Here is a 24,178-nt window from a genome sequence, read left to right on the forward strand (position 1 = left end):
TTTGGAGGTAACCTGACTTAGATTGGTGTGTCAGGAAGGCTTTTGGGCTTGACTTAGGAAGGGTAAGTACAAATTAGTTAAGCAAAGAGAGAAAATTTTAGAGTGGACATTGTATGTGATGACCTTTTGCTGAGATGGAGCGTGGCTTTTTGAAAGATCTTAGAAAAGGCCAGCAATCCTGATAACATTATGATTTAAGGGAATGTTTGCCCTAAGAGGCAGCTTAAAAGCCTCAGTGAGCAAATCACTAGCTGGGTTTGGAGTTTAGTTAAATTAAGGTTTGATCCCTTTGGCAAGACCCTTGTTGTGCTCTTTGGGCTCTGTGTAATGTCAGTGGTGATACATGCCTTTAATCCTAGCACTTGGGAGGCAGAGGCAGGCGGAAATCTGTGAGTTCAAGGCCAGCCTGGTCTACAGAGCTAGATCTAGGACAGTGAGGCCAGGGCTACACAGAGAAATACTATCTTGAAAAAACAAACAAACAAACAAAAAAAAAAAACCAAAAAAAAGCCTCAGTGAGGGCTGAAGAAATGGCTCAGCGGTTAAGAGCACTGGCTGCTCTTCCAGAGGTCATGAGTTCAATTCCCAGCAACCACATGGTGTCTCACAACCATCTATAATGAGATATGGTATCCTCTTCTGGCCTGCAGACATACATGCAGATAGAACACTGTATATATAATAAATAAATAAATATTTTTAAAAAAGCCTCAGTGAGACAGCAAGGCTTGGTGAAGTGTGAAATGTCTTGAGGTTTATTCTAGGTGCTGTGTAGAAAATATTATCTACAGGCTTGTCCTGGGTTCTTAGTTCATTATGCGTCTCTGGAGGATGATAGTTAGAAAGTAATCATTCCCATTTGCTTCAAGCCTTAGTTATGCTGAATGTCATCTTTACAGCTGATGTTAAGATGGAGAAAGGTAGAGGGTTAAACGAATTCTAAACACTTGTCTTTTGGCTGTTCAAAGGTATCTGGAGAAGCCAATGAAACTCAAATTGCAGAAGCGTTAAGGCGGTACAGCGAAAGGGCATTTTTTGTCCGGGAAGCTTTGTTTCATCTTTTTAGCCTGACTCATGTGATGGAAAAAACAAAGCCAGAAATCTTAAAGGTAAGAACAAGAAAGTGGTGATATTTGAAATAACTTTTCTAGTAGATTTTGTGTATTTAGTTTTGACTTTTATTTCTTTTTTATTTTTAATTGGGGTTGATGATCCCAGTTCCAGTTATTAGTTAAAAATAAGAAGTTAATTGCGGGGGGGGGGGGGGGGGGGGGGGGGAAGAAGTTAATTGCGTATCATTACAGAAGTTTATAGTAGTCTCATTAAGTAATTTAAATGCTTTACAGTGCTATTTAATTAGTTCAGACCAGTAACCCTGAGACGTTTTATTACAGGAAAATGGAAGTGTAGGAATGGATTCAGTATACTGCATTGTGTGTCAGCCTTATATCCCCACTCAGAAGCGTTTTAGAAATACAGTATTAGAATTCTGTAAAATATGACTAGGAAGATAGCTCATTGGAAAAGAGTCTTTAGTGGGCGAGCATGAAGAACCCAGTTCAAATCCTAGCATCACATTTTTCTAAAAAGTCAGTATAGCTTTGTATGCTTGTAACCCCTGTGCTAGGGGCAGGTGGAGACAGGAGAATTACTAGGGCTTGCTGGCCCCATTTTAACCTAAGAAGGTGGAGGTTCACACAGCAGGACAACCAGTGTCCTCTGTTATCTACACACATGTGCACATAACATCACTCACACACATACTACACACATCTCCAAAATAAAGATTTCCATAAAGTAGGGCTAGGGATGTAGATCAGTTGGTAGAGGCTTGCCTAGGATGCATGAGCCCATGGTTTTAATCTCTAACACTGTATAAACTGGGCATGGTGGGACATGCCTGTAGTCCCAGTACTTGGGAGACGGGGACAAGGCGAATCAGAAGTTCAAGGGCATCCTTGACTACACAGTGAGTTGTGAGACCCTGTCTAAGGAAAAAATGTCCATTAAGCTAGGTACAATGACACATACCCTTTAAACACTCAGGAGGCAGAGGCTGATGGATCTTTTCGAATTTAAGGCCAGTCTGGTATAAATAGTGAGTTTCAGGTCAGCCAGAGCTACACAGTGAGACTTTGTCTCAAAAAAAAAAAAAAGTTCATTGATATAAATCTGGATGTGTAACCCACTGTTAAGAGTCCTGTCGTCTCATGCATTCATGACCCTGGGTTCAGTTCTTAGGAATGCTGTAGCGGGGAGCAGTGAGATGGTCCCACAGGTAAAGGAGCGTGCTGCTAAGCTTGAGGACATGAGTTCAGTTCCCAGAACCCCCATTGTAGAAAGAGAGAACTGACTGCCAAAAGATGTCCTCTGACTTCCAGAGATGTATACACACACACACACACACACACACACACACACACACAAATGAAAAAAAAAGTTGTAAGGTATTTTTCCATCCCATTTATAAATATCCTGTACTTTTGTAACAGACCCATGCTGTTAACCAATTAAGATGTTTTTGAAAGCTGAGAAAGATTTCTTTGTTCATTTTTCTGTTGTACTGAGATTAAATCCAAGGCCTTCCATATATTAGATAAGTGCTTAACAACTAAGCTACATCCCCACTCAAGAAAGGAAATTCTTTTGGGGGAGGGGTCCTTTTTCTTTGAGACAGGTTCTCCATGTAACTCCGGCTGTCCTATAACTCACTTCGTAGACCAAGTTGTCCTTTGCCTCCAAATTAATAAACAAACATAAATATTTAACTGAGCCTGGTGGTACAGGCCTGTAATCCCAGCTACCCAGAGGCAGACGCAAGTTCATGTTTGACCTGCATTACAGAGTGAGTTCAGGGCCAGCGTAGGTTAGATAGCAAGACTTTATTTCAAAATAAAAATATACAAAGTGAGGAATGGGGGATATCGCTCAGTAGTAGAGGATTTGCTTAAGATGCATGACCATAATGGTTATTCCCCAGTATGTGTACACACACACACACACACACACACACACACACACACACACACACACAGGTATGATCAGTTGAACATGGTGGAATTAGGCCGTAACTCTAGCATTCAGGAGGCTGAGGCAGAAGGGTTACAAGTTCAAGCCCATGTGAGCTGCATAGCAAGTTTGAGAACAACCTAGGTTTCATAAGGAGAGCTTTGGGGCTGAGGAGATGGCTCAGCAGTTAAGAGTACTTGTTGCTCTTGCAGAAGACCCAGGTTTGATTCCTAGCACCCATATAATGACTTACAGCTATTCATAGCTATAGTTCCAGGTAATCCAACAAGCATGCATGTGGTGCACATCCATGCATGCAAGCTAAACATCCATACACATACAAGTAAAATAAATCTAAAAACTAAAAAGAAAAGTAAGGAGACCTTGTCTTCATAAAATGTAAAGTTAGGTATGGGTGTGTGCCATTAACCCCAGCATTTTTAAGGCAGAGGCAAGCAGATCTCTGAGTTTGCTGCCAGCCTGGTCTACAGAGTAAGTTCTACCCTGGCTAGGGCTGTGTAGTTGAGACCTTGTCTCAAGAGAGATGGAGGGTGGTTAGAAGAGCATATTTGCTACACCCAATGTATAGCTTAGTGGTAGAGAACTTGCATTTGACCTCTAACATAAACATCCGTAAATAATAACCAACAGATTTATGAACACAAGAAATTTAGATTTGATAAGGCTACATGGGCTTCAGGGATCTGTATCTTACTTAGACCAAGATAATTCTCATGCACATTCAGTTTTGAAATCTAGTGAGTGTAAGACTTTATTTCATACTTCATTTAGTGGGCACAATCTGAAGAAGTGGATTTATCTTCCATTTTATAGACTGTGAAACTTGGGCCTATGACGTTAAGTCAGTGGCAGAGCTGAACTAAGTATCTTAAATTTTTTAATGGGCTGCTTGGGTAGGAACTATAACATTTTATTATTGTCACTAATGCCTGTCAGTCTCTTCATACAAACCAGTAGATGCTGGTACTTGGTTTGTCTCCCCCCCTACCCCCACACACACTTCCAGTGTTGGTTTCTTTTGTGGGGATGTATTGTTTGTAATCTAGGAAAAAAAGCTTGCCTGAAGATGAGAAGACAGAGAGAGCCACAGAGTTAGCCATAGAGGTCAAGCAGTGGTGTCACACACCTTTAATTATAGCCAGAGGCAGAGATCTGTCTGGATCTCTGTGAGTTCAAGGCCACACTGGGCTACAGGAGATTAATCCAGTCTAAAAGAGAACAGAGCCAGGCAGTGGTGGCACATACCTTTAACTCCAGCACTTGGAATCACATACTTTTAGTGCCAGCACTTTTCTCTCCCTCTCCCTCTCTCCCTCTCTCCCTCTCTCCCTCTCTCCCTCTCTCCCTCTCTCCCCTTCTCCCTCTCTCCCCTTCTCCCCCTCTCCCCCTCTCCCCCTCTCCCTCCCTCCCTCCCTCCCTCCCTTCCTCCCTCCCTCCCTCCCTCCCTCCCTCCCCCTCTCCCTTCCTTTCTCCTTTCCTTTCTTTCTTTCCTTTCTTTCTCCAGACAGAGTCTCACTGTGTAGCCCTGGCTGTCCTGGAACTCACTCTGTGGACCAGGCTGGCCTCGAACTCAGAAATCCACCTGCCTCTGCCTTCTGAGTGCTGGGATTAAAGGTATGTGCCACCATTGCCCAGCTCCAGTTTTGGTTGCTATAAAATTGAGCACAAAGAACTAGATCTCTAGCCCTGATTTGAAAAATTCATTTATTTAGAGATTAAAGATTAAAGCCCATTCACACAAGGAGTTTTGCTGTAAAAGAGAGCAAAGGGGAAAAATGGCAGTTGATTAAGGAAATAGGATTAAAGGAGGGTTTTGTTATTTTACACAGGATCTTGCTATGAGATCCAGTGTGGCCTCAAATTTACAATCTTCCTGCCTTAGCCTCCCATTACTGGAATTACAGGCAAGTGCAGTGCCCCCTCCCATTATTTATGAATGAATAACTTTTAAAATATGCTGATCTTTTCAATCCATAATTTTAAAAATTATGTAGAAGTCATCATTTCCTTGAGTAGACAGACAAGGAAATGATCTGGCATACCCATGGAGGGATCAGCTTTAGAGAGGATTGCAAAAGATCATTATGGTTTGGCAAGGTGACATGTATTTCTATATCCCGGTAAGGAGAGCACACAGGGAGTCAGAATCTGAAGTTCTTTTCTGGTTACTTCAGTTTTCTTCGTGTGGTTGAAAGCTAGGTTTTGCCAGAGCTGGAGAGAGGGCTCAGTGGTTGAGAGCACTTGTTGCTGTACAGAGAACCTCCGGGGTTTATTTCCTAGCACCCACAGCAGGTAGGCCACAACTGCCTGTAACTTCAGTTCTGAGGGATCCAGCACCCTCTTCTGGCCTCTGTGGCACATACACACATATGTACACACATACACACATAAGTAAATAATAAAATAAATTTTAAAGAAAGCTAAATTTTCAGCTGCATTGAAGAATGGGGGGACTTTAGAAGGGAAAGAAGTGAAGAACAGTTGTATAGTCTGGGGAGAGGGTGGTTTTTATTGCATTCTAACTGGAAGGGAAGTTTGGGAATTAAGAATAATAATGGCCTAGGCTCTCTGAATATGAACATATCTTTGAAGTTATTCTAGGGCAACAAAGCAACCTCACTATATGAAGAGGGTTTGTATTTATGATGTGAATTAAGAGGACTAAATGTTTGTTTTGTTTTGTTTCAGCTTGTGGTTACTGGTATGAGGAACCATCCTATGAATTTGCCTGTGCAGCTGGCTGCTAGTGCCTGTGTGTTTAACCTAACTAAGCAGGACCTTGCTTTAGGCATGCCTGTCCGGCTCCTCGCTGATGTGACCCATTTACTGCTCAAGGCCATGGAACATTTTCCTAATCACCAGCAGGTAAGCACTCACTTATTCCCACTCGAGTATTCTTAGAGTCGTCTTTTACGATTCCTGCTTCCCTGCAGTTCACTTTAATAAAGCAAGCCTTCTTGTCTGTTGTTGTTTTGTTCTTTTGAAGCAAGACCTTTTGTAGCCAAGCTGTTCTTGAACTCCTGATCCCCCCCCCATCACCCCCAAATCCATTTTCAAAGTCCAGAGATTAGGCGTGTATCACCATGCCCAGAATTAAAACTTATTGGTGTTCCAGGCATGGTGGTATGTACCTTTAATCATAGCATTTGGGAGGCAGAGGTTGGTGATCTCTAAGTCTGAGGATAGCCTGGTCTACACAGTAAGTTCCAGGGCAGCCAGGGCTACATAGAGAAAACAAAAACAAAAAACAGAACCAAAAATGTATTGGTGTAATTAACAAAGGAAAACTGAGGGGAAAAATTCAGTTAGGAAGTAAGGGTGGGAAAAATGGAGAGTGATTGTAATAGATAATGGATGTGGGATTTTTTTTTTTTAATGCTAGGACTCAAACCCAGGGCCTTGACAGTGTTAGGCCAACACTCTATCACTAAGCTAGCTGCATCCTCAGCTAGATTTCTTTTGGAGATAGGAAAACATGGTAAAAATCGGTAGAATGTTTGCCTAGGACACACAGAGCCCTGGGTTTAATCCCCAGCACTGATTAAAACTGGGTATGCTGGTGCATGCTGTAATTCAGAGCTCAGGGTGTGGGAGCAGGAGGAGCAGGAGTTCAAGGTCATGTTCACCTGCATAGCAAGTTTGAGGCCCAAACTGGATTATAGGACACTGTTTAAAAAAAAAAAAAAAGAAAGAAAGAAAGAAACTGTATTAAAACGAACTGTGGCAATAGGTGTGCAACTCTGTGCATACACTCAAAACCACACATAACAGGAATTGTATGCTATGTGAATTATATCTTAATAAATCTCATATAGTTAAAAATCTGTACGACCAGCCTGGGCTACAGAGTGAGTTCCAGGAAAGGCGCAAAGCTACACAGAGAAACCCTGTCTCGAAAAACCTAAAAAAAAAAAAAAAAAAAAAAAAAAAATCTGTACGAATACTATGTACCCGGGCAGTGGTGGCGCACGCCTTTAATCCCAGCACTTGGGAGGCAGAGGCAGGCGGATCTCTGTGAGTTCGGGGCCAGCCTGGTCAGGAAAGGCGCAAAGCTACACAGAGAAACCCTGTCTCGGGAACCAACCCCCCCCCCAAAAAAAAAAAACAGAATACTAAAAACAGCAGTGAGTGGCTTCTCGGGGGCTTTTTTTTTTTTTTCTTTTTTTTTTTAATTTTGGTTTTTCAAGAAATGGTTTCTTTGTGTAACAGCCCTGGCTGTCCTGGAACTCACTCTGTAGACCAGGCTGGCCTCAAACTCACAGATCTGTCTGCCTCTGCCTTCTAAGTGCTGAGGTCAAAAGTGTGCGACACCACTGCCTGGTAGCTGATGATATCTTTAATCCCAGTGATCCTAGCACTTAGGAGGCAGAGGCAGGCAGATCTCTGAGTTCAAGGCCAGCTTGATCTACAGAGCAAATTCCAGGACAGCCAGGGCTACAGTAGAAAGACCCTGTAAGAAAACAAACACAAAAACACAGTAGCGAATGATGACTCAGTTACTGTTAGATTATTAAAAAACGAAGGTGGAAAGAGAGACCTGATCTGGCCCTAGGTGGGACTTGTTTATTTATAGCAAGGGAGCATTTTGTTACCCAAATGTGCAGTTGGCCAAAATGCCTACAGAGGAAGATGCAGAGTGACTTCTGTAGTCTGCAAGGGAAGCTGGGAACTGTAGTCTTTTAGCAGGAAGTATCAGTTGCAACTATAGACCACAGCCTAGATCAGTCTGCAGAAGGCTACATATGTGATTTCATGTACTCACTTGAAAAACTCAGAGTTAACCAGTATGTTAATTATTAGTATTTCTGTTGAGAAGGGGCATAATTATATAGCCAGGTTGACCTTGAATTTATAATCTTTCTGCCTTTTCTCAGTGCTAGGATCACAGGCAGGCCTGTGCACCATACCATTTTTATCCAATGTTATTTAAAGGTAGAAATACATAAGCCAGGTGATAGTGGCGCACACTTTTAGTCCCAGTGCTTGGAAGCCAGAGGCAGGCAGATCTTTGAGTTTGAGGCTAGCCTGGTCTACAGAGTGAGTTCCAGGACAGCCAGGCCTACACAGAGAAACCCTGTCTCCAAAAACCAAAAAAAGAAAAAGAAATACATGTTGTTTTTGAAGTTATTGGGCTGAGAAGTGGTTCAGTGGGTAGAGGCACTTGCACTAAGGACTAATGACAATAATTTGATCCCTAAATCCTGCAAGGTGACAAGAGATTACTGACTCCTGTGAGTTTTCCTCTGACCTTCACACATGACCATGTGCCCTGGCATCATGTGTGCTCCTTCAGGAACACACACACACACACACACACACACACACAAACTTAAGTGGGAAAAAAAGACTGATGATAGAGCCTAGCAGCTAAGGAAGTTGCCACCAAGGCTTGACAGCCTGAGTTCAACCCCCAGGACCCACATTGAGGAAGATTCTGACTCCCACAAGTTGTCCCCTGGTCCGCCACCCCACCCACACACAGATGAATACATAAAATAAAATTTTTTTCCAAGTTAAAGGCTTTTAAATACATAGTTTGTGCAGGCCAAATGTGGTAAATTCGTGTAATCTAAGCACTTAGGAGGTGAAGCTGGAAGACCAGGGATCCATGGTCATCCTTGAATGTGTAGTGAGCTCAAGCCAGTCTGGGAAATATGAGACCTGTCACTGATCATTCCCCTCCAAAATATTCCTTAGGCGGCTGGTGTCTGTCCATTAAAGATTCAGAGGTACTGCCTTATAATACATGTATTTTGTAAATATTTTCTCTATTTATTTAATAACACGTAGGGAGTTAAGAGACTGAGTAGAGTGCTTGCTGCACAATCGTGAGGACCTGAGTTCAGATCCCCAGCACCATGTAAGAGCTGGGTGTGGGAGCTGTGTGACTCCAGCACTGGAGGGCAGAGGCAGGCAGATCCTGGCGGATCTTTGGCCAGCTGGTCTAGGTGACTTTAGCTCCAGGTTCAGTAAGTATATTAGTTACTTTTCCAGTCTGTGATCAAATATTCTGCTGAGGTCAACTGAAGGAAGCGTTTACTTTGGCTTATAGTTTGAGGTTACAGTCCTCTGTTGTGGGGTATCATAGCAGTGGGACAGGAGGATTGCTGGCAGCATTGCATCAGTAGTCAAATGGGGGTGCTTTCTAGTATTGAGCACACCTTTTCCTTTTGTACACTTCAGGATCCTAGTTTAGGAAATGGTGCCATCCACAGTGGGTGAGTCTTAACTCAGTTAACCTAATCAAGATAACCCCTCAGAGGCCCATCACTAAGTCGCATCAAATTGACAGTTGAGATTAACTATCACAGTAAGAGATTTTGTCTCAAATAAGATAAAGAATAATAGTGGAAGATTACAGTATAGACCTCTGGCCTCCACATGCTCGTACACATCAAACCACACATACACACCACAAATAAGTAAATTGTTTTAAAATAGAACATTTAAATGTTGCTTAATTTATGGGGCTGGAAAGATTGCTCAGTGGTTAAGAACACTTGCTACTCTTTCAGAGGACCCAGATGAGTTCCCAACACCTACAAACAGCCAGCAATCACCTAGAACTCCAGCTTCAGGGGGAATCAGAGTCCTCTTCTGGTCTGGGCAGGCATTACATGTCCATGGTACACATGTATACTCAGGCACACACACACATAGATGTTATATAAATAAATAAATCTGAAAAAAATACTTAATATTTAGATAGGCATGTTGTTATGTATCTGTAATCCCAGCTACTGGAGAGGTTGAAGAAGGAGGATCTCTTAAGCCCAGGAGTTACAAGCAATCCTGCTCAACCTAGCAAGACTCTGGCTCCTGTCAAAATAAAGAAACACCTCACAGAAGGAAAAGTTGCAGCTACTGGATGCTATTATGAACATTTTCTTCAGCTATTTGAACTAAATGTCATAGGAACTTGAGGGAAATGAGTAGCGCTGTCAGGTACATAGTGTATGGACAAGAAGGGACAGGAAGACTCAAAGAGCAGGTGATGGAGCCGCATCTTGAAAAATGGATAAGAGGGCTGGAGGTTAAGAGCACTTCCAGAGGTCCTGAGTTCAATTCCCAGCAACCACATGGTGGCTCAAAACCATCTGTAATGAGATCTGGTGTCCTCTTCTAGCCTGCAGGATACATGCAGACAGAACACTGTATACGTAATAAATAAATAAATCTTTTAAAATGGATAAGAAAAGCAGTTGGACCTATACGGGAATGTACAAACCATTTCAGGGAGGGCAAGTTGCTTGTGACCAGAATGCAGGAAGGGCAGTGTAGGATTAAGCCAGTGATAGCCAAATTTGGTGAATGGCAGTATAGAAAATTCTTAAGTATTTGCATATTTGAGGCTAGAGCCACAAAAGTCAAAATTACAGCTTGTCAGAATTTGAAGAATGTAACAAATGTCCTCTTCTCTGTTTGCTTACGGTGTTTTGCAGAGGGAAGCCATCGATCAGATCAAGTGATGCTTTTGTCTGTTACCAGCTTAAGCCATTAGTCCAGTTTAGTGTCTCTTTCTTTATTCAGTTTAGAGTATGTGCCCCTATGATGAGGTCTGCGGTTCAGACAAAAAACCCTCATAATTTAGCATAGCATAGCAAAGTACTAAGAAACAAGTCATCTTAAGAGCCCTCATGTCAAAATCCAAAATTGGAGACTGAAAAACAAAACTTTTGATGCCTGTTCGATACTCAGAGAGCTTCCTATTTCAGGGCCTTTCAGATTTTTTTTTTTTTTTTTTTTTTTGGTTTTTCGAGACAGGGTTTCTCTGTGTAGCTTTGCGCCTTTCCTGGAACTCACTTGGGCCTTTCAGATTTTGAATTTTCATATTTGGTCTGCTCAACTGGTAAAGTCCATGCCAGTGTTCCCAAATCTTAATGCTTGTTCTTCCTACACCCTGGTCAGGAGCTGCTTGCCCTTAGAGTGGCCTGTCTAGTTCACTGCTTTTCCTAACCATTTTTCAAGATAATGGCTCCAACATAACCGGCTCATTAAAATCTAGCCTTACACTGGAAATCTTGCCTTACACTAAAATCTCTGAAATCTGATTTTTCTGCTCCCAGACATTTCAGCTGGGGGCTGGAGAGGCAGTTAGTACAATTGAAAACTAGGAAAGCATCCCGAGAGATGTAAATACCAGACCCTAAGAATATAGCTCAGTTGAGAGAGTGCTTGCCTTGAATATACAAAGCCCAGGCTCCTTCCTGGGAGTATGGCATACACTTCCTTGCCTGTAATCCCAGCACTTCAGAGGTGAAAGCAGGAAGATTAAAAGTTCAGTCATCCTCAGCTACATAGTAAGTTAGAGACCAGCCTGGGCTGCATGAGACCATGTCTGAAAACAAACAAAAACAGGATGGGGATGGGTTGAGGGCTGGAGAGCTGACTTAGTGGACAAGACTTGCTCTTACAGAAGATCCAGGTTTGGTTCCCAGTTTCAGAATGGAGGCTCACAACCTTCCCGGGATCCATTGCTATCTTCTAGCCTCTGTAGACATTAGGCACACATATACACAGGCAAAACACGCACAAAATAAAAACAAATACTTTTTAAAGTCAAAGGATTTTCGAAGATCATGGTTTAATGTACTGATATAACACCTGAATTGAATTCCCATGTTTAAAAGTATAATGTTTTCCTAAAACAATTTATTCTTGATAGCATTTATAAAGAATTAGCTTAGGGGTTGGAGAGATGGCTTAGCGGTTAAGAGCACTGACTGCTCTTCCAAAGGACCCGGGTTCAATTCCCAGCACCCATATGGCAGCTCATTACTCTCTGTAACTCCAGTTCCAGGGAACCAGGGGATCCTCACACAGACATACACACAGACAAAGCACCAATGCACATAAAATAAAAATAAATAAATTATTTAAAAAAAAGAATTAGCTTAAAGAACATAATTTTGGTTAGGTGTGGTGGTACACACCTTTAATCCTAGCACTTGGGAAGCAGAGGCAGGTTGATCTTTGGTAATTCAAGGCCGGTCAAGCCTACATAGCAAGTTCCTGGACAGCCAGAGCTACGTTATTGAGAAATCTATCTCAAATCAAGAACAAAAATTGTGTGTTTTTCAAGATTTAAAAACAGTAACTGGAGCTGGTTGTATAAGTAACTGGAGCTTAGTGAGTGTTTGCCTTGCATTCATGAACTCTGGGTTCCGTCTCCAGCACTCAGCATGTCCGCACCCTCCTTATACACATTTAAACATAATTTTTAAAAGACTGTCTTTGGATAAAAGATAACAGAATGATGTTCTTTTCAGTTTTTTTTTCTCTCTCCCTCTCGCTTTTATCCTTTAGTTACAGAAGAATTGCCTCCTCTCACTTTGCAGTGACCGGATTCTTCAAGATGTTCCATTTAACAGGCAAGTAATAGGTTGACAACATGAGTTCAGTCCCCAAGACCCACATGGTAGAAGGAGAAAGGTGACTCCCTCAAGTTGTCCTCTGACCTCCATGTGCATGCTGTGTGAGAACATGCATGAGTGCACACATTCACATATAAATAACTTTTCAAAGTTTTTAACAAAGAATATGCTTAAAGCTGTGATGTTGAAATACTAAAGTGTTTTTATTGTAGAAGATAAAATGCCAGTTTTGACTATGTTTCTACATTATTGTGTGTGTGTGTGTGTGTGTGTGTGTGTGTGTGTGTGTGTGTGTGTTGTTGTTGATAATGTGTGTGCACAGTGTTCACATGTATCAGTGTGAAAACCAGAGGTTGACATTGAGTGTCTTCCTCAATTGCTCCTTACCTTATTTTTTTGAGACAGGGGCTCTCACTGAACCTGGAGTTCATGGAGTGGGCTAGACTGGCTGGCATCAAGTCCCAGGGATCCTCCTGTCTCTGCCTCCCCAGAGTTAAGATTACAGGTATGCGTTGCCATGCCGACCTCTTTTACATGATTGCTGAGGATTCAGCTCAGGCCCTCTGCTTGCCCAGCAGGCACGTTCCCATCTGAGCTCTCTCCTCGGCCCCTATGCTCCTGTTTCTCTACCATCGCTACCATTTTGATGAGCACAGTGGTACAGGCCTATAATCCCAGGAGAAGAATCAGAAGTTCAAAGCCTGTCTGGCAACTTATTCAGACTGTCTCAAAATAAAAACAAAGAACCAGGTATGGTGGCACATGCCAGTAATCCCAGCACATGGAAGGTAGAGGCAGGAAGATCAGCAGTTCAAGGTCATCCTTGGCAACATAGAGTCTGAGAACAGCCTGAGCTACATGAGACCCTATTTCAAAAAGACATAAATGAGGGGCTGGAGAGATGGCTCAGGGGTTAAGAGCACTGATTGCTCTTCCAGAGGTCCTGAGTTCAATTCCCAGCAACCACGTGGTGGCTCACAACCATCTGTAATGACATCTGGTGCCCTCATCTGGCATGCAAAGACACATGCAGGCAGAACATTGTATATGTAATAAATAAATCTTAAAAAAAAAAAAAAAAGACATAAATGAGGGCTGGCAAGATGGCTCAGCTGGTAAAAGCACTTTCCACAAAAGCCTGACCACCTGAGTTCAGACTCTAGAACCCACGGTGGAAGGAAAGGACTGCTTCTCACAAGTTGTCCTCTGAGGGCCACATACATACCATAGCATGCATTCACATCCATGCACATCATAGACAAATACACACACACTACCAGTAAGGGAAATAAAAAGAATAGACACTATAGATAAATAAAAAAGATAAAGGGCTGGGGATATATCTCTGTGGTAGAGCCTTTGCCTAGATGAGGTCCTGAGTCCAGTCCCCAGCACAGAAAAGAAACCAAAAAGGCAACATTTTGAAAACACTAATGGTAATTTGTTATTCTCTCTCATTAAGAGAAAGCTTCCTTCCCTTCCCACACACGAAGTTGTAGCATCAGCCCTCACCTGGCTCCCTGAAATCCTGCCTGGATCTCCAAGATTGAGGAAACCCTCTTGTGTTTTCAGGTTTGAAGCAGCCAAGCTTGTCATGCAGTGGCTTTGCAACCACGAAGACCAAAACATGCAAAGAATGGCAGTTGCTATCATTTCCATCCTGGCTGCCAAGGTACCTGAACTAATGGTTTCCCAAAGGCAGTTGTTTCTCATTACAGTTACTACTGCCCCTTCATTTGTGTGCCAGAAAAGTTAGTGCACCCCTTCGCTAGCCTGCTTGTTGAATTGTGTTAAGTATTGCAGAATTGGAAGCTAAGGGGCTATTTCCATCTGGCTATGGAGGCCGTTATGGTGAATTACAGTGAACATATGCCTACTAATAATTGGACACTCACTTTATCTTACATTTGCTTCCAGCTTTCTACAGAACAAACTGCACAGCTGGGTGCTGAGCTCTTCATAGTCCGGGTAAGTTTATTTTCCCTCTTTTTAGGGCACTACATGGTGTTTTGGTTTTATATTTGTTTGGTTAAGTATTTATTTTATGCGTTTGGGTGCTTTGCTTCCATGTATGTCTGTTCACTCTGTGGAGGCCAGAAGAGTGAATTGGATCCCATGGGACTGGAGTATAGACAGACAATAGTGTGGTATATCTTCTGTGAGTATGTATGAGTGTAGGTATATGTGTTCCTGGGGATCTAGGCCAGGGCTTCACACACGCTCAGTCAGCTTTCTACCACAGAAACCCCTGTCCCAGCCGCTATTTTTTAAATTAGTTCACTTTTCTAAGTGAATGTATTTAATTGTGTTGTTTTGTTTTGTTTTGATGTTCGATCAGTTGTAGACTTAGGGATTGTAGATAGCTTACATATGCCAGGCACATGTTTCACCACTGAGCTGTATTCCTGACCCCAAATGTATGCTTTTCCATTTTATACATTTATTTATTTCCTTTTTATGTGTATGAGTCTTTTGCCTGCATATATTTATGTATACCATGTGCATGCCTAGTGCCTGCAGAGGTCAGAAGAAGATGACAGATACCCTGAAACTGGAGTTAAAGGTCGTTGTGAGCTACCGTGTAGGTGCTGGGAGTTCTCTGCAAATGCTCTCTAATCACTGAGCCATCTCTCCAGGCCCAAATGTATCTTTTTTTTTTTAATTTGAAGTAACTTTAGTCCTTGACAGATGCAAATAGCTGTGAACTAATAGTCAGTCCTGGACTCAGGAGTTAAGAGCACTTGCTGCTCTGGCAGAGGACCTGGGTTTGGTTCACAGCACCCACATTGAGTGGAAATTACCTGCAACTTCACTTCCAGGGGATTCAGTGCTTTCCTGGCTTTCATGAGCAGCTGTTCACATGTGGTACACATATATACACTCAGGCACACATATATACACATAAAATAAAAATAAATGTTTTTGTAAATAAAAGTAAAAAGGGCCATATTTTAGAACCAGGCATGGTGACACATGCCTTTAATCCTAGCACTTGAGATATTGAGGCAGGTGGATCTCTCTGTAAATTCAAGGCCAGACTGGTCTGCGTTGTGAATTCTAGGCTAACCAGGGCTACTTAATGAGACCCTCTCTCAAAGAGGTGGAGGGCTATATAGATATCTCAGTAATTCTGGCTGAAAGTACGTGAGAAGATTTAAGAAAGTGGTGTACTTGATACATGCTGTGTGAGCAGAGTTAACAGTAATGATGAAAATAGCTAAGTTTGTTGTTCTTGAGGTTGAGCCCAGAGCCTGGTGCATGTTACTCCCGCCCGAGAGCCGGGACTAAAGGTATGTATTCATCATCACCGCCCGGCTCAAACTGCATTTCTTAGGCTAGTTACAGTAGACATAGTGATACCTAGTGTAAACTTTAGTTCTCTTACCACCATGTGTGTAGCCTAGGAGGACTTGAAGTCGTGACAGCCCTCCTGGCACAGCCGCCCAAGTCCCGGTGTTACAGGTGTAAGCTACCCTGCCAGCCTTTTCCTTTCTTCCTGAGAGAAAACCTGAAATTTGTTAGAATCTAATTCTTTTATCACGTTGATTATGACCAAATTATTTAATATTTCTTAGATCCAATTTACATCCCTATATATAGGTATCATTTAGTGTAAGTTAATAAATACTAGTTTTGTCTCACTTCACCCCCTCCTCCTTTTCTTAAGTCTCAGGTTTATTATAATGATATGACTAATTAAGATAGCTGGTTTAAAACCAGTGAGATGAGTCACTGTAAAGGCAACTGCCACCAAGTCTGATGACTTGAGTCCAGTCCCTGGGACCTAATGGAGGAAGAAGAGACCATGGAGGAATGCTTTCTGATACATCCCTAGGACTACCTGTTCAGAAAGGGCACCGTCCACAGTGGGCTGGGCCCTTCCACAGCAATCACTAATCAAGGAAATACACTACAGAATTGCCTACAATCTTAAGGAGGTATTTTCTCATTTGAGAGTTCCTCTTCCAGAGTGACTGTAGCTTGTGTCAAGGTGACTAGCCCTGAGCTGCATAGCAAGATTGTCTCAAGAAATAATACAAGGCGATGGTGGCGCATGCCTTAAATCCCAGCACTCCAGAGGCAGAGCCAGGCTCATCTCTATGAGTTCAAGGCCAGCCTGGGCTACCAAGTGAGATCCAGGACAGGCACCAAAACTACACAGAGAAACCCTGTCTTGAAAAACCAAAAAAGAAAAAGAAAAAGAAAGAAAGAAAAAGAAATAATACAAAACAAACTAGGGCTAGCAAGATGGCTCAGCCAGTAAGATGCTTCCTGCCAGCCATGGCCACATGAGTTCCATCCCCAGTGCCCACAGGGTGGAAAGAAAACCAACTCCTGTGAGGTGTTCTCAGACCTCTGCACACATGCTGTGGTATGGATATGCCCCCCTCACACACACACTAAATAAGTAAGTATAGTTTACATTTTTTTAGAACCTTTACAGGGAATGCTTTAAGCTATGCGAATAGTCCTCATGGATTTGTGGTTATTGGTAATCTCAAATTATGACAATTCAATAATGAAAACTTAATTCTTTTTTTCTTCTTTAGCAACTTCTTCAAATAGTGAAGCAGAAAACTAATCAAAATTCAGTGGACACTACATTGAAATTTACTTTGAGTGCCCTTTGGAACCTCACAGATGAATCCCCAACAACATGCAGACATTTCATTGAAAATCAAGGGCTGGAACTCTTCATGAGAGTTCTAGAGGTTAGAATGGAAATTTACTTAACAGTTGGATGTGGTTGATTTCTTTGAGCATTTATTTGTTTATTTCAATCGTTATATGTTCTTTTCTTTTGTGCAGTCTTTCCCAACCGAGTCATCCATTCAACAAAAAGTTCTAGGACTTTTGGTAAGATATACATCATTGTGCCGGGCGGTGGTGGCGCACGCCTTTAATCCCAGCACTCGGGAGGCAGAGCCAGGCGGATCTCTGTGAGTTCGAGGCCAGCCTGGTCTCCAAAGCGAGTTCCAGGAAAGGCGCAAAGCTACACAGAGAAACCCTGTCTCGAAAAACCAAAAAAAAAAAAGATATACATCATTGCTGATTTAATTCCAAGGCATAATTATTTTCTGTCTGAGTGTGTACATTGGAAGTTGCTGCTTGGGCCCTCAAGGCTGTTGGGTTGGTGAGGATACTTGCTGCAGAGCCTGATGATAGGAGCTTGATCCTAGAACCCACATGATGGAAGAAAAGAACTCACCTGCAAGTTGTCCTCTGATGTCTACATGTGAGATACACGCACACACAAACACACATTCGAAATAGATGAATAAATGGGGGTGTAGGTCAGTTGATAGAGTGCTTGTCTAGCATGCATGAAACTTGGTTTCCGCCGGGCGGAGGTGGCGCACGCCTTTAATCCCAGCACTCGGGAGGCAGAGCCAGGCGGATCTCTGTGAGTTCGAGGCCAGCCTGGGCTACCAAGTGAGTTCCAGGAAAGGCGCAAAGCTACACAGAGAAACCCTGTCTCGAAAAACCAAAAAAAAAAAAAAAAAAAAAAAAGAACCTTGGTTTCCATCCTCTGCATCATATAAATTTGGGTGTTTAAGGAAAATATAAACATGAGTATAATAAAAAGTAAGATTTACATACACCTGTAATCTCAGCACTCGGGAGATGAAGGGTGGGAGCAGGAGAATCAGAAGTTTAAAGTATCCTCTTCAGCATAGCCAAGGTTACATGATACCTTGTCTTAGAAAGAATGAAGGAAGGAAGCTGGTTGTGGTAGTGCAGGTGAACCTACATAGTAGTGAGACCTTGTCCCAAAAAGACCAGAAGAAATGTAGAAAGATCGTGGTGTGTTGTTTTTGAACATCTAGTGACAATGGAAAACAAATATAATTATTAAATTAAGATAAAACAAGCCTGGTATAGTGGTGCAATTCTTTAATCTCAGCTCTCAGGAAGCACGGGCAGGTGGATCTCTGAATTTGAGGCCAGTCTGGTCTACAGAAAGAGTTCCAGGACAGCCAGGGCGGCATAGTGAGACCCTGTCTCAAGAAAAAGAAGTAAAGTATTGGTGACTCTTCCAGAAGACCCAGTGTCAAACCCCTCTGCCCATGTGGAGAATCACAACCATCTGCAGCTCCAACCCCAGGGGATCTGAAGCCCCTCTCCTGGCCCCTAGGCGCTGCACACACCTGGTGCACACTCCCACATACACATTTCTAAAAATCTCAAAAGGAAAAATTTTTTTTTGGTTTTTCAAAGCAGGGTTTCTCCGTGTGGCCTGGGCTGTACTGGAACTAGCTCTGTAGACTAGGCGAGCCTTGAACTCACAGTCAAAACATTTTTTTAAAGAAAGAATCCATGATGTCAGCCAGTGTCAAGGTGGCAGCAGGAGTAGAAGCCGATAGCTCACATTTTGATGCAGGCATGATGCAGAAGGGGCGCACCTTAAGTACGCACGCCCCAGGGACAAACTTCTCCAGCAAGGCCACACTTCCAAACTTCCCAGCAGCAGCAGCAGTTTGGGACTGAGTATTCAAGGATCCAAGACTATGGGGAACATTTACTGCTCAACCGACCACAATTCCCCTTACCTGTATTGCAATCTGCAGAATGCCCAGCTTGCATACTTTGTAGAGACCAGAAGTAGTGCTTGTCTAGTGTCTAAAAACAGTTCTCTCTGCCATTTCCTTCACATAAGACTGTTATATCTTCTTTTTCTCCCAGAACAATATAGCTGAAGTACAAGAGCTGCATTCTGAATTAATGTGGAAAGATTTCATAGACCATATCAGCAGTCTCCTGCACAGTGTGGAAGTAGAAGTCAGTTACTTTGCAGCTGGGATTATTGCCCATTTAATATCTAGAGGTGAACAAGCATGGACCTTGAGCCGTAGCCAGAGGAATTCTCTTCTTGATGATTTGGTAGGGTCATTTGGTATTTTCTGGAATGATATAAGTTACATTTTGTAATAGTTAAATATGAAAGCTTCATTATGAAGTAATATTGTTAAAAATAAATATTGTAATATATCCTATGTCTTGTGTCTTTTAGCATTCAGCTATTTTGAAATGGCCAACTCCAGAGTGTGAGATGGTAGCATACAGGTAATTAGCATGATTATTAAGTAATCTGGTCATTTTTCTTATAATCTTTACTGCAAGTATCTCTCATAGTACTGGTTTTGAATAATGTAAAGTAGCTGCTCATGGTGGTGCATGCTTATAATCCCAGCACTGAGGAGGCTGAGGCAGGATTGCCAAGTTCCTGGCCAACCTGGACTGTAGAACAAGACCCTGTTGTGATACAGCGAGAGAGAGGCGTTGGTGGGTGGAGCCAAGGTGTCTGTCCCACAGCAGGCGAGAGACAGAGATGCCACAAAGACAGTGCTCAGTGGAGAGTTTTATTTGGTGGGGGGAAGAAAAAGGGGAGCGGGAAAGAAAGAAATAATGGGGGGGAGATGAGAGAGGAGAGTGAGGAGTCCTTTCTAAAAGGGAACGGGAATGTAGGATGACGTCAGGAGGCTAGGCGGGCCAGGGTATTTATCTGCTTAATGGCCAGGATTTCAAGAAGTGGGTCTGAATGCTAACACCTGTCTCAAGGGGGGGTTAAAGTATTTTGAATTATTTTCTACTATTCATTCAACATTCCTTCCTTTTATCCATATTTATTGAAGACAGATCCCTGGAATTTGTTCTCTGCTGTTTAAATTTAAAGATGACCAAGAGGGCTGGGGTTATATGCCTGGTAAAGTGCTGGCTGTCATTTATAAAACCCTGGGTTTGTGATCCCTGTCACTGTCACTCAACTCCCATCCTACAGTTACCCCCCCCCCAAAAAAAAAAACATGAAGCCAACCAAACAAAAAACAAGAGCAAAAGGCATTGTGGAAGGCTAAAATCAATCTATGACAATTAGGTAGTAAGATAGTCAACTTACTGTCTGAAATATTCCCATTGCTGCAGAATTTTATTACAACTTATTTTTATTGGCTAATTAATACATGCTGGTATATTTTTGACTTGTTTTTTTAGATTTTAATTTTACATGTATAGTTCGTGTTTTGCCTGATTGTATGTCTGTGTACCACATGCATGCAGTGCTCTCAGAGGCCATTGAATCAGTACTCTGGAACTGGAGTTCCAGATGGTTGTGAGCCAACATGCGGGAGCTGGGACTCTAGCCGGAGTCCTCTGGAAGAGTAGCTAGTGCTCTTAACTGCCGAGCTATCTCTCCAGCTCCCCCAGTATAAGTTTTTGTCATCACTGTCAAAGGTGGTAGCTATAGTTTTGTAGGTTTATTCCTGAGTCTCCCTTTCTTATTCACTGGCCTACATATCTGGCTTTGTCCCAGTTCCGTGCTGTTTTGTTGTTGTGGTGGTTCTGTAGTATAGTTAGAGGTCTGCTATCTCCAGCATTGCCCTTTTCTGCTTGGACTGTTTTGACATTCCAGGTCTTTTCTGTTTCTTTTTAAAAGTAGATTATTATTTATTTGTGCCATGATGTGCATTAGACAGTCAGAAGAGAACCTTTGGAAGTCAGTCAACTTCTGTCTGAGGTTCTGGAGCTCACTTTCTCAGCAGACTTGCACTGCAAGTGTTTACCCCAGAAGCCATGTGTTGCATAAATCCTAAATAGTCCTAATAAAAATCCAGAGCCAGATATTGGGGTAAATCCTGAAAGATCAGAGGAAACAAACCACAGCCACTTTGTACCTCTCCGACTCCTTAGCCAAAAAGAGAAGATACTGTCTCCGTGAATCCTCACACTGAATACCTGAGTCCTCAGCCGAAAAGGCCTCAAGTTACTGTCTCATCACGCCTTATATGCCTTTCTCCACCCAGCCATTTCACTTCCTATCTCAACCTTCCTAGTGCTGGGATCAGTGACGAGTGTGCTTCCCAAGTACTGGGGTTAAAGGTGTGTGCCACCACTGCCTGACCTCTATATTTATTCTAGTGGCTGGCTCTGTCCTCTGATCTTCAAGCAAAGTTTATTACAGTACAACAAAATATCACTACATTTCCCCTTTTTTGTGTAAAATAATAAAAGGTTATAACTAATATAAGAAAAACTATATACAATAAGTACAGTAGCCATATACAATATATATAGTCAAAAATTACATTAACAATGTCCAGTCCATAAACATTTGACAAATTCAGAGAAAATACATTATCTATCCTATTTTGATGAGTCCAAAGTGTTGTACCTAATTCACTTTCTATTCTAACTTGTATTACCAACCCAAAACTATCTTTTGATGTCTTTCAAACTTATACACTTTACACCTCTTTAGTGAGGTTTTTTTTTTTTCTGAATTTGTTAACAAGGAAAACTATAACTATCTAGTCTTCAGCTCCCTCAGAGACCCGAGTAGGAAATAATATTAGCTGAGTAAGCAGGAAGTGCAAACAGATGACTTCCAAAAAATGTGAGAAATGATAGAAACAGCTGGCTGCCTGGACAGTCTCCTGAGGTTTCTCTGCAATGTTGGGGCATTCATCTTTGGCCTACAGGCTTAGCATACCTGTCAGACTCCTCTGTGAAGCAAGATTTTCTGAAGGGCTGTCCTGCTTTGTCTTGGCAAAGTTCAGCAGTCCTTTCTTTTGTGTCCTGCTTGTCCATTTTGAACAGCATACTGTCAGCAGTCAAGGCAAGGGTATTTTTTTACACAGTGGCTAACTTGACACAAAGAAAGTAAACTCCCTATGGAGTTTCTTTAATGCCCATCATCTTCTCTGAAGTTGATTGGTGCTGCCAGGAGCAGACGTGTCTCATTGACATAAAAAAAGAAAAAAAATCTATGTATTAAAACATCTTAAATACCATATTCTGCAGATAGCTAGTGTTTGAAGATCTGTATATCTAAAATATATTTTTATTTGACCCTGAAAACAGGTACCTAAGTTTGATTGTAATGAATAACTACTAACTTGTATTTCTTTATTATCCTAAATAGTTGGTAATAACTTTCAAGGACTAGAAAATTGCATTACATTGTTAAATAAGCTGTATAGTTATAATACCTTGAACAAGAGTAGAAATGTATATACAGTATATTCTAACAAAATTAATCTCAAATTTGTATCAGTATACACAATTTGTATACAGTATACAAAAATTCAATCCAATGTAAAATATTTAAAACTAGTAGTTGCTTTTTAAAAGTAGATTCAGCCGGGCGGTGGTGGCACACGCCTTTAATCCCAGCACTCGGGAGGCAGAGCCAGGCGGATCTCTGTGAGTTCGAGGCCAGCCTGGGCTACCAAGTGAGTTCCAGGACAGGCGCAAAACTACACAGAGAAACCCTGTCTCCAAAAAACCAAAAAAAAAAAAAAAAAAAAAAAAAAAAAAAGTAGATTCAATAATCTACCCTTTTTTTGGGCTGGAGAGAGGGCTCAGTGGTAAGAGCACTGGCTGCTCTTCCAGAGGACCTGGGTTCAATTCCCAGCACCCACCTGGCAGCTCACAACTGTCTGTAACTCCAGTTCCAGGGGACCTGACACCCTCACACAGATACACTTGGAGGCAAAACACTAATGCACATTAAAACAAAAAAAAGTAAAAATAAAAATTAAAAAAAAGAGTTGAAATAGTAGTTAAAAAAATAATCTACCTTTTTATCTTACATCTATATTCCCTTTTTTTCTTTTCAGAGTAAATTAAACAGTCTACCTTTTTTTTAAAGAAGTTTTTTTTTTAAGATTTATTTATTTATTATGTACACAGAGGAGGGTGCCAGATCTCATTACAGATGTTTGTGAGCCACCATGTGGGTGCTGGGAATTGAACTCAGGACCTCTGGAAGAGCAGCTGGTGCTCTTAACCTCTGAGCCATCTCTCCAACCCCAATAATCTACCTTTTTATCCTATCATTTCTATATCTTTTTTTTTTTCAGAATAGATTCAATAATCTACCTTTTTTCTTATCATATCTATATCTTTTTTTCTTTTTCTTTTTTTCTTTTCAAACAAGAATCCTGAATCTAATCTCCTTCGTACAACTTTTTTCCTGACCATTACCAATAACAACTTGTAACCAACCACCAAAACAATGGCAAATATCCATAACCCATTCATCAACCAAAAACCACCCGCCCCACCTCTTGGGAATGTGGGCATCGTGTTCTTAAGTTTGCTTCCTGCTATCTGGGGGTGATGACATCTTTTGGGGATCCTGAAAAGGAAAAATTTGGGTTAATTGTCAAATTAACCTGGGAGAGAGGTAGCTGTATCGTTTGTTGTCCAGTCTCTGTATAATGAGAAAGTGCAGGGCTTGTCTCAAGTCCTGGCTAGAGTAGTCTGTGAGGCTGGATCATCTCAGTCAGCCACCTTGAAATTGTCCTGAGCAGTTTGTAGTCCAAAGCCACTCTTTGGGTGGTGTTTGTCAGCTTACTGGTGTTAATCATAGTCCATGTGGAATCAGTGTTATGGAGTCCAATCATCTTCTTGTAGACTTCAAAGGGTCTCATCATCTTTTTGGAGACTTCAAAGGTCGCTGTTAGGCATGGTCATGGTTCACTGCATAAAATCTTTTTCACGGGACATTTTTTTCTGGATGATTTGTCCTTTTTTCTTCAGATGTCTCATTTATCCAGTGTTCTTCAGATTCCTTAGCCTTCATTCTCCTGAAAGACAAAAACAAAACCCTTCCCCAACCCTAACTTTGGGGAAGTTCCCAATCTAATCTTTATCAATTTTGATTTATAGTTTCTCCTGATTTTTTTGTTCTCTCTTCTATAGCTGTTATATCATCCAGAGCAGTATGGTTTTTTACACTAGGCATTAGGTTCTTTAATTGCTCTGGGAAGGAG

General features: G+C 41.8%; 1 protein-coding gene across 2 annotated transcripts in view; it reads left to right on the plus strand.

Annotated features, from left to right (window-relative positions):
• Zyg11b (zyg-11 family member B, cell cycle regulator) overlaps positions 1-24,178 on the plus strand; it is a 59,804-nt gene that overhangs the window by 24,497 nt on the left and 11,129 nt on the right. For both annotated transcript variants that reach the window (XM_052715838.1, XM_052715837.1), the window contains 9 exons: positions 969-1,109; positions 5,719-5,895; positions 12,337-12,401; positions 13,977-14,076; positions 14,322-14,372; positions 16,955-17,116; positions 17,214-17,261; positions 19,089-19,286; positions 19,417-19,469. In XM_052715838.1, coding sequence (XP_052571798.1) covers positions 969-1,109; positions 5,719-5,895; positions 12,337-12,401; positions 13,977-14,076; positions 14,322-14,372; positions 16,955-17,116; positions 17,214-17,261; positions 19,089-19,286; positions 19,417-19,469 — 995 coding nt within the window. The remainder of the gene's footprint in view (positions 1-968; positions 1,110-5,718; positions 5,896-12,336; positions 12,402-13,976; positions 14,077-14,321; positions 14,373-16,954; positions 17,117-17,213; positions 17,262-19,088; positions 19,287-19,416; positions 19,470-24,178) is intronic.

Source organism: Peromyscus californicus, unplaced genomic scaffold, assembly GCF_007827085.1.
Source record: "Peromyscus californicus insignis strain IS unplaced genomic scaffold, ASM782708v3 Scaffold_5__1_contigs__length_169319896, whole genome shotgun sequence".
Lineage (NCBI taxonomy): Eukaryota > Metazoa > Chordata > Mammalia > Rodentia > Cricetidae > Peromyscus > Peromyscus californicus.